General features: G+C 32.8%; 1 protein-coding gene across 3 annotated transcripts; it reads right to left on the bottom strand.

Moving 5' to 3' along the window:
• Positions 1-5426: 5426 nt before the first annotated feature.
• On the bottom strand, positions 5427-10282 carry LOC133316327 (E3 ubiquitin-protein ligase SINA-like 10). Of its 3 annotated transcripts, none has more exons than XR_009752188.1 (7): positions 9690-10282; positions 8441-9119; positions 7959-8048; positions 7574-7654; positions 6327-6534; positions 6091-6190; positions 5427-5685 (listed from the first exon to the last, which is right to left on the bottom strand). XR_009752188.1 is itself a non-coding variant. In XM_061518062.1 (2 exons), the coding sequence occupies exons 1-2, from the start codon at positions 10197-10199 to the stop codon at positions 8469-8471; spliced, it is 1161 nt and encodes a 386-aa protein (XP_061374046.1). In that variant the 5' UTR covers positions 10200-10282; the 3' UTR covers positions 8378-8468. The 3 variants fall into 3 exon arrangements, 1 of the variants encoding a protein (XP_061374046.1); XR_009752187.1 differs by having other exon boundaries at positions 7574-7651; XM_061518062.1 differs by lacking the exons at positions 5427-5685; positions 6091-6190; positions 6327-6534; positions 7574-7654; positions 7959-8048 and having other exon boundaries at positions 8378-9119.
• Between the last annotated feature and the right edge of the window lie 3058 nt (positions 10283-13340).

The raw sequence follows: 13340 nt of genomic DNA, 5'->3' as shown, positions 1-13340 counted from the left end.
TTCTTTATTTTTATTACTTAATTTCTTTAGTTTTTTATTTTTATTTTCCTTTTTTATGTATTTCTCTCTCTTATTTATCTATGTTATGTTTTGGAATATGCCATGAATTCAAGTGAGACAAGGTCTTCAACCAATACAATTTCTATAACATAAGGGAAAATTAAAATCTGACGCAAGCGGTGAGTTATCAGTATACTAACAATATATTAATAAAGTTCAAGAAGTTCATTACATACTTGTTGATAAATTATAATAGTTTGAAGTGAATGTGATGGTTATAGACTATGCGGTTATAGCTACCAATTGATTGTTATAATCATAAAGAATCCATTTGTATGGTTTATCTAGTTCATTCTCATTGTGTACTGGTATTTTTTCCCTTCTGATTTTTGTGTTCAATGACCAGGTACTCTGAATTAAAAACCAGCAAGCTAGCCCCACTACTGTACTTAATTATATTATAATCCGATAAAAGGGACAGTTAGAAATAATATAGTTGATTAATTCTTCTCATAGTTTCTGTTACTGTCATGTTAAAGAGTTTCTGAATGTCAGTACTCAAATGGCAACATATACCGTGTTTTATTGATAGAGGTCAATCAAGTCATATATGGGAAGAATACAATTGTTGAAAGAAAATAATCAATTTTATTGATATTACAATTGGGAAATTACAATCCTGATATGATTACAACTGAGATATATACATTGAACTAGTGTGATTGGTCAGCACTGCTGTGTTTAATCTTTTGTTGGTCCTCCAAAGAGTGTGAAGAAGCATTGTCTATATTGAGATCACTTTTCCTTGGACAAACTTTTCTCTTCTTGCATCCACTGAGCACTAACTGGATTTGGCTGATCACTATAAGTTCAAATGATGTATCTCATTCATGGAATACCTGTAGAAAGGTTCAGCAGTAAAGGCTTAAGATAATTTGCCTTTGCCATCTGTATAACATTCTGCACAAGGAAAGAGAGGTTCTCCAGCAACTCAAGTCATTTTTGGCTGCTTCAACATCATCACTGTTTAACATTGTCACCAGGAGAAGTATACTTCCTTGAATGTTTCCTACGAGATTGCACACCTTTTTACTTTTAGACAACTCCAACAGCAACTCCAATGCTAACTTGCTTTCCCCAATTTGACGTGAAAGTGAGCGAACAATTGGTCCAAGTGCATTATCCACTTTAGCAATATCTTCCTGCCAGAAAGATGCATCAGTATCATTATCATGCAAAATCAATATTGTTCTCTTCAGTTTTACATGGAGCCATCTAAAAATGTGTACAGTTAATAATGAGAAGGATTCTACCTTGTTCTCTGCATTAGGATGAGCAGAACACGCTTCCTTATTTCACGATTTTTAGAACCAAGAAGTTCAATAAGAACAGCAAAGTAAAATCAATGTGATTGATGGTCATTGGTTCACATAGGCCGTACTATATATTCTCAAAATAACTATTACAAACCTAAAACACAACATCTGAATGTCGCAATTAGGAATATTATTCAAAGTTATATTTTACATAGTTATAGCCCACCTTCTTTTTCCTTCGCTCCTTATCCCGGGATGTTGACACAGCATCACGGACCAGTTTTATGTAAGAAGGAAGCACCTCCTTGGGTACTGAAGCAATGACGCTTGACAAAGCCACCCAAGCAACCTAATGAAAAGCAGAATATAAACACTATACTATGCAGAGGATCTTAGTCTAATATCAATTACTCATACAGCTTACCGTAACAGTTGATGAATCAGGATCACTCAGCAAAATGATTAGGGTGGATATCATGTTTGGAGCTTCATCAACCAGATATAAATGGTAAAGCACCTAAAACAAATGCAACAAATATCACAAAGCAATCCTCGAATTGAGGATCAAAGGAGATGCAGATTAAAAGTAGTAAACATTATGGAGGCATTTGGTATGCTCACAGATCCTCACCCATAACCAATGTCTGGAATCCTGGGGTTATGGGAATGTGTGATATCTGGAAATCCAAAATCTCATTCTTCAGGATACCAGCTATATAAATAAACAAAGTTTAATAGCCACACCAATCATCAAGATCTTAAACTCCAGGTATTTAATACCAGGGTATCTAAATTCTCACTTCCACACTAGAATGCTGGTATACCCTATGCATATATAATCATAGATGCCTACTCACGTGAGATGAATGCCAGAATATGACATTTTTCTTCTTCTGCAACAGTCATCTCGAAAATACACAAGTATATACATATAGATCCAAATTGAAAAGAATAAGACATGCAATGGAGGAGTGTCAGAATAAGGAAAAAAAGAAATTAAACCTGAAACCAGACATGTAAAAAAAGACAGAGCAATAAGAGAACTACAATTAGGATAAACTAAAATAACTTTTTTCAAGAAAAAAATCATTGACTTACTGTAAGGTAATCATCACTTTTATTCCAAACGACCATTTTTGGTAGTTTAGTCCCAATATCAAAATTTTCAGCAAATTCTTCCAGCTGTTTAACTCCAATATAACCAAATATTAAGTCCCGATTTGCAGATGCAGCAGCTTTCAATAACTTAATCAGTTCCCGTGATCTTTCTTCGTTTTCATCCTCAACAATTGTCAAAACTATTTTCCTACCATCAGCTTTCATCAACTTAAGTGTGTCATGGGATACAGGCACAGCTAAAGGAATCAGGTTTTGTTTTACAAAATCTTCCAAAAATTCCTCTGCTTCATGGGGTAAAAAAAAAAAAAAAACTCATCAAAAAATTTCTGTAATGATATATCAAAGTTAAAACATTTAAAGAGTATATGAACAAAAGTGAATATATTCCAATATAACACAATGTGAGAAGAAAAAAGAAAATATATTACAGTATAATTCAAGAAGTATTGATAAGCTCACAACACCATAGTAACTTCTAGTGAAGCAAGAAAGGCATTCTAGATTAATAATTGGCATTCAAGCTGAGATTTTATTTAGAAGTAAACAAACCATCACTGAACTATTTGAGTTCTCAAACCTACTACCCTGAAACAAGAAAGGCATTTCAGATGAACCTATTATATGTTAAGTGTTGCCTTGCTAACAGTTGTGCAAGTAATGCGCGCAAGTATACGCGACAACAAGTAATATAGGGCTGTTATAAGTCCCAGTTATCGTTCCCACAAGGATCGTTGGCGTTTTGAAATGACTAAAATTTGTAATTGCTTAAAACTGAGTTACTATTTGAAAATAAAAGAAATAAAAATTGTAAGGTAAAAATAATCTAGAATGGATCTAAAATACTACTGTTCACTTTTCTTTTAAAATTTTTCTGAATTACTTTCCTAAGTTATAAAATAAGGAGTAAGAATGAAGCAAATTAAATGACAGATGTGACAAGAATTTTCTTTTCTTTTTTTGTATTTAAAATTGGAAACAGAACAGAGATTGAAATATGAAATAACAAAGGAAATTAGAAATCTGAGTTGATAAAGAAGTTTAAAAAGGTGGGTTGAGTTCTGGCTCTCCTTCCCCACAGTGCTTGAAAAATAATTTGATTAACAAAAAGCTCATCCTAAGATTCTCAGTTAACAGAACTGTATTGTTAATTTTAATCTCTTAAAAATTATTTTATCCCAAAGTATCCCACTTCCATATCTCTATGCCAAGTGAGATTAGGACTCTTGAGACTCAGGTCCAATATTACATGAGGACTCCTTCATTTCTGAAATGAGATCCCTTAGATGATTTCTCATCTAAGTCCATGTGTCTAATGCAGAATCCAGAGTTAGTTGTTTCTCAACAACTAACTCCTAACCAAACCTCTGACATTCGGCCAAAATGCAGATAATTTTAAACATTAGAAAAAGCATTAAACAACTGAGATATAAACATTAAAACCAGAAAACCAAACATTTAACAAGCACTGAGGTTTGGGTATCACCTAAACCCAACCTCTAAGAAGTTAGCCACTATCCATATGGATGAGGCTTACAAACAGTAACAGAGAACTACAGAAATCACAAAATAAAAATTCTAAAAACTAAAATTACAGCACTGGCCTAACAACCGGCAATCTCAGTGCTGTAAAGACATGCATCAAGTTCATCAAAATGAACCAGAATCTCATTACAAAACAGAACTTAAAATAAAATAAAAATTGTTCAGAAAACAAAAACTAAGAAACGGTAAATCAGAACCAGAAGAGAGAAGGAGCCACATGACTCACTCCTATTTCCCTTTTTATAGGGCTCTTTGCACACTATCCTCTTTTTCTCCAGCTCAGCAATATGACGCGCTGCTTGTGCGCTGCAAATGAGTGGTCCCCACAGTGCTCCACTCCTCTGCTCTTACAAATCGGATGGAATTGTCGTTCCTTCAACCCGTACACTGACGTGCTCTCACAATCGCTCCAGCATCCACTAAGTAACGGATCTTTGTTTGGCTTTTTCTGAATCCAAAAATAGTGGCTAGGGTTTTCGTGATTTCTTCTTCTTCATGGACTGTGGGTATGGGTCAATTTGGACAGATGAACCGTGGACAAAGGATATTCTGACCTTCTGGATCGATTTGGGGCAGGGATTAGGGATGGATGAAGTGGATTCTGATTGCACGATGTGGGTTCGCTAGGGTTTGCGTTTTCTTTTCTTTTCTTCACGTTTCTGCTACAGACTTCTCCTTCTTTCCTTCTTTTCTTTTTTTTTTGCTTCTTTCTTCCTTTCCTTTTGGGCTTTAGTATTTTAAGTCCGGCCCATCACTTCCCTTTTTTTTTCTCATGCTGTCTTCTTTTCTTTCCTCTAATGGGTATTTCTGATGCAAAAGGAAAATGGGCCTGAAAAATGGAATGTTACAGCCCATTAACAATTAATCTACAAAAGATCCAACAACTCCATATTTTTTTGGGTATTTTACAGCAAAATAAATATTTTTTCTCTTCTTTTTCCAATTAAATCATATGCTATAAGTCTCCATTAAGAGACTTATCATTAAGCTTAGCCTTAAATTTCAGCTTCAGTCAAGTTCCATAGGTAATATTGTCATACCCTGTTTGATTTATAAGATAGTTGGGTCTAGGCCAAAGAAACCTCCTAAAAAAAACCAAGAGTAGAAATATATAGGGAAGCCATAAAAGTCACCCCCTCCCATATATGTTGCAAAGATAAACATATAGAGAGATAAAGGGGATTATTTTACAAAAAATAACCCCCTTTACTTTTTCGTTCAAATTTATTATACAATATTCACCTCAGATAACAGGTCACACCGTCACACGCATCAGCTCTCTCATTAGCTGTTAATTGCTGGTATCTTTGAATTGTTGACTGTTATAAAGGTGTAACCCGTTAGCTGTGAAGTGGCCTCACAAAATAACTTAAATAATATAAAGAAACATTGGGCAGTTAGGCAAAATTAACATGGACTATCCACCAGATTTCTCAGTCTTGCTCGCACTATTTAAATAATACAGATCTGATATTTATACAGTATCCATGGACAAATATTGGACATGTAATTGAAGAGGGCCACAGAATCATCTTTCACACATTCCATAGATTAAACCCAACGTCTCATGTGATAATCTCAGATTGAAAAATTAATAGTCATAGACAACCCCCTTTGGATTTGGATGCTTTTTTATCAAGAAATCTGCTATTTCCAGTTTGGAAACCTCCTATTGTGCAGGAATTGTGAACCTTGTTCTGCCATATCCCTGCCATTGGAACAAAGACTTATAATCTGATGTTTAAAGCGTTAACACAAATTAACCTCCTAAAGAAGAATCAGTCTAGATGAAAGAAGGAGAAGCATTCATCTTTCAATTTGAATTTAACAATAAAGTAACCTAATTATATACACAATAACAATGTTGCAGTAAATTTAGAATGGATTAAAACTTCAGATGCATTGGTGTTCAACTTTTAAGAAATTTTAAATCATCACTATGCAATTTTCAGCACCATGTTGTCATTATGCCTGTTACAGAATAATAGGATTATGCCTGTTACAGAATAATTTTAAATCATCACTACTCAATTTTCATCACTATATATGTTGCCATTCAGAAAAAAGGGGAAAAAGTGAAACACAAATTGAAAATCTGCATATTGACTGCAACCTTTTGAGCACCATGCATCCAGCCAACCAGAGGCTTGTAGTTGGAGGAGTTGACCCGTGTACCCTTGGGGTACACCCTCAAAAAGTTTTTCTGGGTGAATCTAATATACAAAATTGAAAGCATTACAATCAGATTGCTGCAATTTTTTTTTTGAAAAGTGGAAAAGAAGTAGTAGATCATTTGTATAGATATGGTAGAATAGTATATATGATATTTGTTAAGAAAGCAGATATTACCTAATAAGATCAGTTCCAAGTGACTCAGTAGCCTTTTCAAGGGCTTGTTCACTTAAGCTAAGGCGTCTAACTCTATCATTTTCAACTTTTAATGCTTCCTTCAGACTGCCCTTGGGTTTTCCAGCATGAATAGCAATAAGACGCTTATAACCACTCTGCTGACAACAATAATGATACTCAACTCCATTGCTTTGGTCATTCCCTCAATCTAAAACAACAAGGTTAAATAAAACCACATTAATCCAACAGCTAATAAACAAATAAAATTATAACCAATTCTATGGAAAAGAGCAGAATTAGAGGGCAAAAGATTCTTAACCAACGGTAATGGTCATGACTGTAGGGTACTATTAAACTCTACAATGCTTAATAATGATACAGAATCTCCTCCTAGACAACAACTTCAAATTGAGGGTTCAGTCAACACATGGGCAGATTGGAGGCAACAAACAAATGCATTCACACCTAAGGCAAATTTAAATCAGTGTCAACCTTGTTATCAAAAAAAAAAAAAAAAAATCAGTGTCAACCTTATCGTAGTATTATGAGGTTGGGAAACAACACACATATTATCCAACTGTAAATTAAATATGAGAGTTTTACTAATGTGGTTGCTAAGTAGTAACCACTTTCAATCCTCAAATCTTCTTCATGCATTCTGTTTTTAAATCCCTCATATATTATCATTCAGTAACGCAATATCTGTCCAAGATTCCTTTACGACTTAACATATGACCATAACTAATTTTTTTCTGCTCACATGCTTGCAGGATCAACAAGGATATATTATTATTTCCACAGCTACATGATTGCAAACACATACCTTCCAAACATTTATATGTATATGTATCTCACTGCCTTATTAGTTTCGTCAAATGGATATACTATTTATTAATTTCTTGTCTCACGAAAGAGTGCCTTGAGAAATGTCTAACCAAGACAACCAACAGAACAGAGGGTATTGAATACATTTACAAAGGTGGCACAGCAAACCATAGAAAGAAAGAGTTAGACTATATCTGCCCGACTAGTAAAATAAATCCATTTGACGCAGTAGCAACCCAAATAAATCCACTTCATAGACATTGGAACAGTAGCAACCCATTTAAAACACCAGAGGAGTATCACAAAACATTATTTAAATAAATAAAAAAAGTTTCCAACCACAACCCAAATCTGGAGAAATAAAGTCAATATTTGGACATGATCAAATCATCCTTCCAAAATAGAATCTGTCATTTTTTTACCTCAGTCGTCTGTTATCTCACAAACTGCCTTTGTGGAGAAAGCTAAAAAATTCCTTCCTTCACCCCCTTCCACCGATCCTACTTCACATATGAACAAGTCAGTCAAAAATGGAAACATGAAATTTCCAGATTTGATTTACATTCAAGCCAATACATGCATGGGTTTAAAAATCAGATTTTTTTTCTTAATTTAGTCAATCCCTCCCAACCAATGAAGTTACTCCTAGCACCAAATATTAGCTAAAAGAACAAAATCTCCACCCCTTGGCCCTTGCATATATATGCCTTGGAATCGAATTTTTCAGGGAACATAATATGGAAGTCTTCCTTTACACTTACAAGTGATTGAACAAATTCTAAAACAAAGGTTTGGGTTGATCTCAACCTTACTTAGTCTTTGATGGAATCAGTCAGTAGCTTAATTAAACCTCTCACAGGGCCCCTTCCAAGCTTCTGGACAGTTGATGCATGCAATCTGGTACCAATTTCACAAGGATATGATGTTGTTATGAATGGGTGGAAGCTCCAATCAAAAGAAGGATTTTGGGAGAGAGGTCATTTTCTGCTCAAGTGTCCAGGAGGTAAAGTGCGCATGTGAAAAGACAAAAATAAAAAGGGGATGATGGCTGGAAACATATAAATGTATTCCACTTAAAAAAGCCTGACAAGATTGACTAAACAAGTTTCCTCATAAATAATTAAAGATTAAAATATTAAAACACCAAACATATGTATTCATGCAGTACTTGGTTAACTAAGTACTAATAAAGAATATGATTCGTCTCACTATAAGACAAAAATTACATAAAGAAAACGATCAAAGACTAATTTCTATATCTATAAATGAACCCACAAAGAGCTAAGGACCTTCCCACTCTGCAATGTGTGAAGCATTCTATCTTTTTCTTATGCAAATCTCCAGATGGAGAGATGCATAACAATTAAAACAGTCAAATGGAATCACAAGGAACCCTGATGAAGGAATATCTGCAGTGCCCATTTGAATGTTCTTGGTAGAAGACATCAACGTTAGACAGCTTCCGTTAGACTTGGCGGCTATAGCATGACCATACCCTGGCTGAGAAGAGTTAGGCCCCATGCAGCTAATAGTGACCACATTTCCCATATTCTCAACAACATTGTTTTTGAGAATAAACAAATTTCCATCTGTTTGCTCTTGAAGAATAAGAAATTCATCATCAGAATTCACGGATACATGGAAAGAGTGATTGTATAAAAATTGGATTCCAGAACTTTTATGTTTTTTGCTGAAGTGGAGGGATAACTCCTTTGATGAGGCAACAAAGTCACAACCTTTGTGTGGGCATAAACATGGAATGTAGATACATTTCTTCTCATGGTTATTCCTTTCACCGTAACTCAATGTCTCTTTGCAACCATATTTTGCATTAAGGCATGATATGTTAATAGATTCCAACACTTTCTCAATAGCTTTGCAACGGTTGTAATGAATGCGAGATGAGCACTCAAGACACTCCCTTCCAAGAGCACAACAGGTAAAGCAAGCAAAATGCCCTTTCTCGCACTGCAAAAATCACAAATGAAGTTATTAAATTAGATTTTGCATTATATGGTGATGTATCAGAATGATACTTAATACCGTAATGAAAAATATAGCTTACTTAATCAAAAATTTCTAGCAATAAGCTCACAGAAATTAAAGTTCATATCACATAAAGCTTTTTTTGGTCTCCTGTTAACAACGTACATGATATATTGCATATGAGACTCTGCCTAATTCAACTTTGTAACAGAGCTAAATGATATAAACATTAGCGCAGGATACAGAAAAGATGGTGCAAAGACTAAAAATTATAAACTGCTAAGACTTGAGGCACTCAACAAATAACATTAGCGCAGGATCACCATATATGCATATAATCAGTGAACAGTAAATGATAAATATAATCAAATGAATCAATAGCAAATAGAAAATTTTCATTACATATAATTCTGAATTTGATTCTCGAATCAGGGTAAAACCGATAGGCAATCACAATTTTTCACCAAAAACAAATTAAACTGCAAATTAATGAAAAGAAAACAGAAAAAGCTGAAGTTTAAGAATGATAGATGGGGCAAGGATATATTATACCTGGAAGACAGGAATAGTCAATGGTTGACAGCAGCTGCAGCAGTCGAGGACTTTAGGGTTAGAAAGGGTGACAGAAATAGGGTCTATGCCCTTAAACTTAGATGTTGCTTCATCATCTTCCATAGGATTGTTTTCTCCAACATCCTCATCATGATTTTCACTCCCTTGGCAATGCACATAGTATTCCAACTCAATTTCACAGCCTTCTCCCTCCTCTTCCCGATCTTCTTCTTCCTCTTCCGGATCTTCTTCCTCTTCCTCCTCTACTGGTTCTTCTTCTTCTTCCTCTTCTGGATCTTCTTCCTCTTCCTCCTCTACTGGTTCTTCTTCTTCTTCTTTCTCTACCACTTTCTCAACTACTTCCTCCTCTACCAGTTCTTCTTCTTCATCTTCCGGCAGAGGTATGTATTCATATTCAATAGTAGTAAGCCTGCGTCGCGTATGGTTCTGGACTGGATTGCTGCTGGATCTTTTCCTTTTATGGAAACGGTGAACCAAATCTTTCTCCATCTCTCTGGAGCGCGCAAAGCTAAAACAAGGACGTTCTCTCTCAATTTTCTTTGCTGTCGACAAACCCTTAAGCTCACTCTCAATTTTCTTTGCTCTCTCAATTTTCTTTGCTGTCGACAAACCCTTAAGCTTTATAGTCTCTGGTCACGTGCTCGATTTGATATCCTTTTAGATAGCGATTATGATTTATTAAAATTTTAAATCGTTATACGCACGTAAATCTATAAATATTCGATGTAAGAATATATGGCTCCTTAGTATAATTTGAATTAGATCGACTTCCCGTTTTAGATTGATAGAGACCACAAATCTTTTATCAATATACAATCTTGTAATTCATTGATTTGTATACTATTTGCCTATACAATGACCATTCACACACTAATATTTTTTTTTAATCTATATGATCTTACTATAGTATCGTTGTTAGTATATAATGTCACTCTACAAAACACAGTTATTGTAATCTTGCCAACAATTAAATATTAAATAATTAACTATAAAACATGAATAACAAAATACAGTTGATTTCCGTCAATAAACGGTTAAGATTTTCACAAATAAAATTTATTAAATAATTATTAATTCGCAGTAAATCTTAACCGTTGATTGATGAAAATCAACGGTTAAGATATTGGTGGCAAGAGGTATTAAAGAAAAATAGGTTGTAAGTATAACCTTTCCCTTTGTTTATTTGTCATATAAAGTAATAATTGCGTGAGTATTGCTATTGAAATAAAGAAACTATTAAATAGTTTAAATTTTAAGGGAAAAAACTGCATACGACTATATTGCTATTTTATTTAAATATCTAATATAAATTTTATTTATTCCATCATTAATACTCTCCTATGCGTCGGATGTACAATAAATTGGTAGAACCGCGTTATTTTCATAACTACAAAATTTTACAACATCTTACAATTTTTTTTTTACCGTTAATTTCCATAATTCCAATAGTTATAATTTATTATAAATTAATAATTAATAATAAATGTAATCTGATAAATCATAACCGTTGCATTGACAAAAATTAATAATGAAAAAATAAGTTGTAAAAGGGTGTAAAATTTTTAGGTTGTAAGTATAACACACGTTTTAAAATATGTAAAATATTTTAAAAATAATAAATATACAAAAATATTACAAAGTTACGTAAAAATCTGACATGAAATGATAGATTCTCTTTAAGTCTTTAATTCTCTTTCCCAATTCACTAATATGTGATAAAATAATAATAATAATAAATACTTCCATATATAAAAATTAAAAATTCTCAATTTATTTACATTAGGATTACCTGCTTTATAGTCTCTGGTCACGTGCTCGATTTGATATCCTTTTAGATAGCGATTATGATTTATTAAATTTTTAAATCGTTATACGCACGTAAATCTATAAATATTCGATGTAAGAATATATGGCTCCTTAGTATAATTTGAATTAGATCGATAAATACTTCCCGTTTTAGATTGATAAAGACCACAAATCTTTTATCAATATACAATCTTGTAATTCATTGATTTGTATACTATTTGCCTATACAATGACCATTCACACACTAATTTTTTTTTTTAATCTATATGATCTTACTATAGTATCGTTGTTAGTATATAATGTCACTCTACAAAACACAGTTATTGTAATCTTGCCAACAATTAAATATTAAATAATTAACTATAAAACATGAATAACAAAATACAGTTGATGTCATAGCATACTATGTACATTAATTCTATATATCTTTCGACTCATGTAATCTCTATATATTATTTTAACTTATTAGTACTTACGAACTTAAAAAAAAAAAAAAAGTATGTATAGTTTACAGACCTATAACATGCTATACTTAAAACCCAATTAATTAATATGTGATATCTAATACTGTTACTTTTGTCGTTATTTATTAAAATTAAAAGATAAATAAATATTACATATATATATATATATATATATATATATATATGAGGAAGGTTGTACTCACAACCTTTTTTTTACAACCATATCTTAACACTGTTTATTTCTGCCAATCAACGAAGAAAGAAACCAAATAAAAGGAGAGTAGAAAAGAAAAGAGAAAAGTGGGAAATATACAAGAGAAAGAAAAAACTAGAGAAGAAATTAAGCGAAATCAAAGGCAGGTAATATTGAAGGATAAAAACTTTTTTTCTTTTCACTATTTCTTTTAAGGATTTTTAATAGTACTGTTACTTGATAAAAACAAGATTCGTTTTAAAAGAATTCTTTTTCTACTTGATTTTATTCTTGCCTTTAACTTTATTATTATCTTGTTTTTTTAATGTTGATTATTGACTGATGAATTATTTGGTACCAAATAAACACTAAGAGAATGTATAATTGTTAACTGTTGATGCTGCTGTGAACTAACAGACAAAGTTATGGGATCAAACAGTAAATTTGTAAGGGATGCCTTACTTGGCTTGAGTTCTGCCAATCAAACCATTTCACATGCAGGGACCCATAAAATTGGAAATTTAATTAACTTCAGTTAAATGTTACAAAATTTATTAATTGTGATTTTTTTATATTACTTCTTTTTTATAAAATTATTTAAGAGAATAGTATTTTCCACTATTACGGCTGGAATGGTTATAGTTAGAAAGCCTCAATACTACTGAGACTTTCATCGCGTTTGTTTATTTGTGCTAACCTTTCTAGAGGATCATCATGCCTAGTTTGTGTTTTACCGGCGAGAATTAAGGAATTTTCGTCTATTTCTATGAAAACCGTTCAGAGTTTTATATTATACTATATTATCCATGCGATGCATGAGGGGAAAAATCGGTCGGTTTGTCGAAAAAAACTTTTCGAACTGGGAAAACAGTTACATACCATTTTTACTATCACGAAGCCATTGTATAGTATTATAGTTAGAAAAAAATATTTATCACAGCACACCCAAGGTATTCATGCTTTCATAGTCAAAATCCAAGTATCCACATTTTGTATAAAAACTTTATTTTAATAATAATATAGGGGTCAGGATCATTTTACACTAGTGTAAGTTACACCGTTCATCTTGTCCGTTGATCCCACAAGTATAAATATATGTAACTGAATTGTGATTAGTTGGTCATTTTTATAATTTAATATTTTTCTTATTAAGAATATTTTTAATAG

The sequence above is a fragment of the Gastrolobium bilobum genome, unplaced genomic scaffold (genome assembly GCF_033153095.1).
Source record: "Gastrolobium bilobum isolate Gb01-03AN ecotype WA unplaced genomic scaffold, APGP_CSIRO_Gbil_v1 utg75794, whole genome shotgun sequence".
Taxonomy (NCBI): domain Eukaryota; kingdom Viridiplantae; phylum Streptophyta; class Magnoliopsida; order Fabales; family Fabaceae; genus Gastrolobium; species Gastrolobium bilobum.
The sequence above is the reverse complement of the archived record's forward strand: the minus strand, read 5'-3'. Positions and strand labels throughout refer to the sequence as shown.

Bases quoted from the DNA above. Each gene is read 5' to 3' on its own strand.
- LOC133316327 (XM_061518062.1), bottom strand. From the start codon at position 10,199: ATGGAGAAAGATTTGGTTCACCGTTTCCATAAAAGGAAAAGATCCAGC. The intron at 9,120-9,689 runs GTATAATATATC...TGATTTTTGCAG, and splicing joins TGACTATTCCTGTCTTCCAG to TGCGAGAAAGGGCATTTTGC.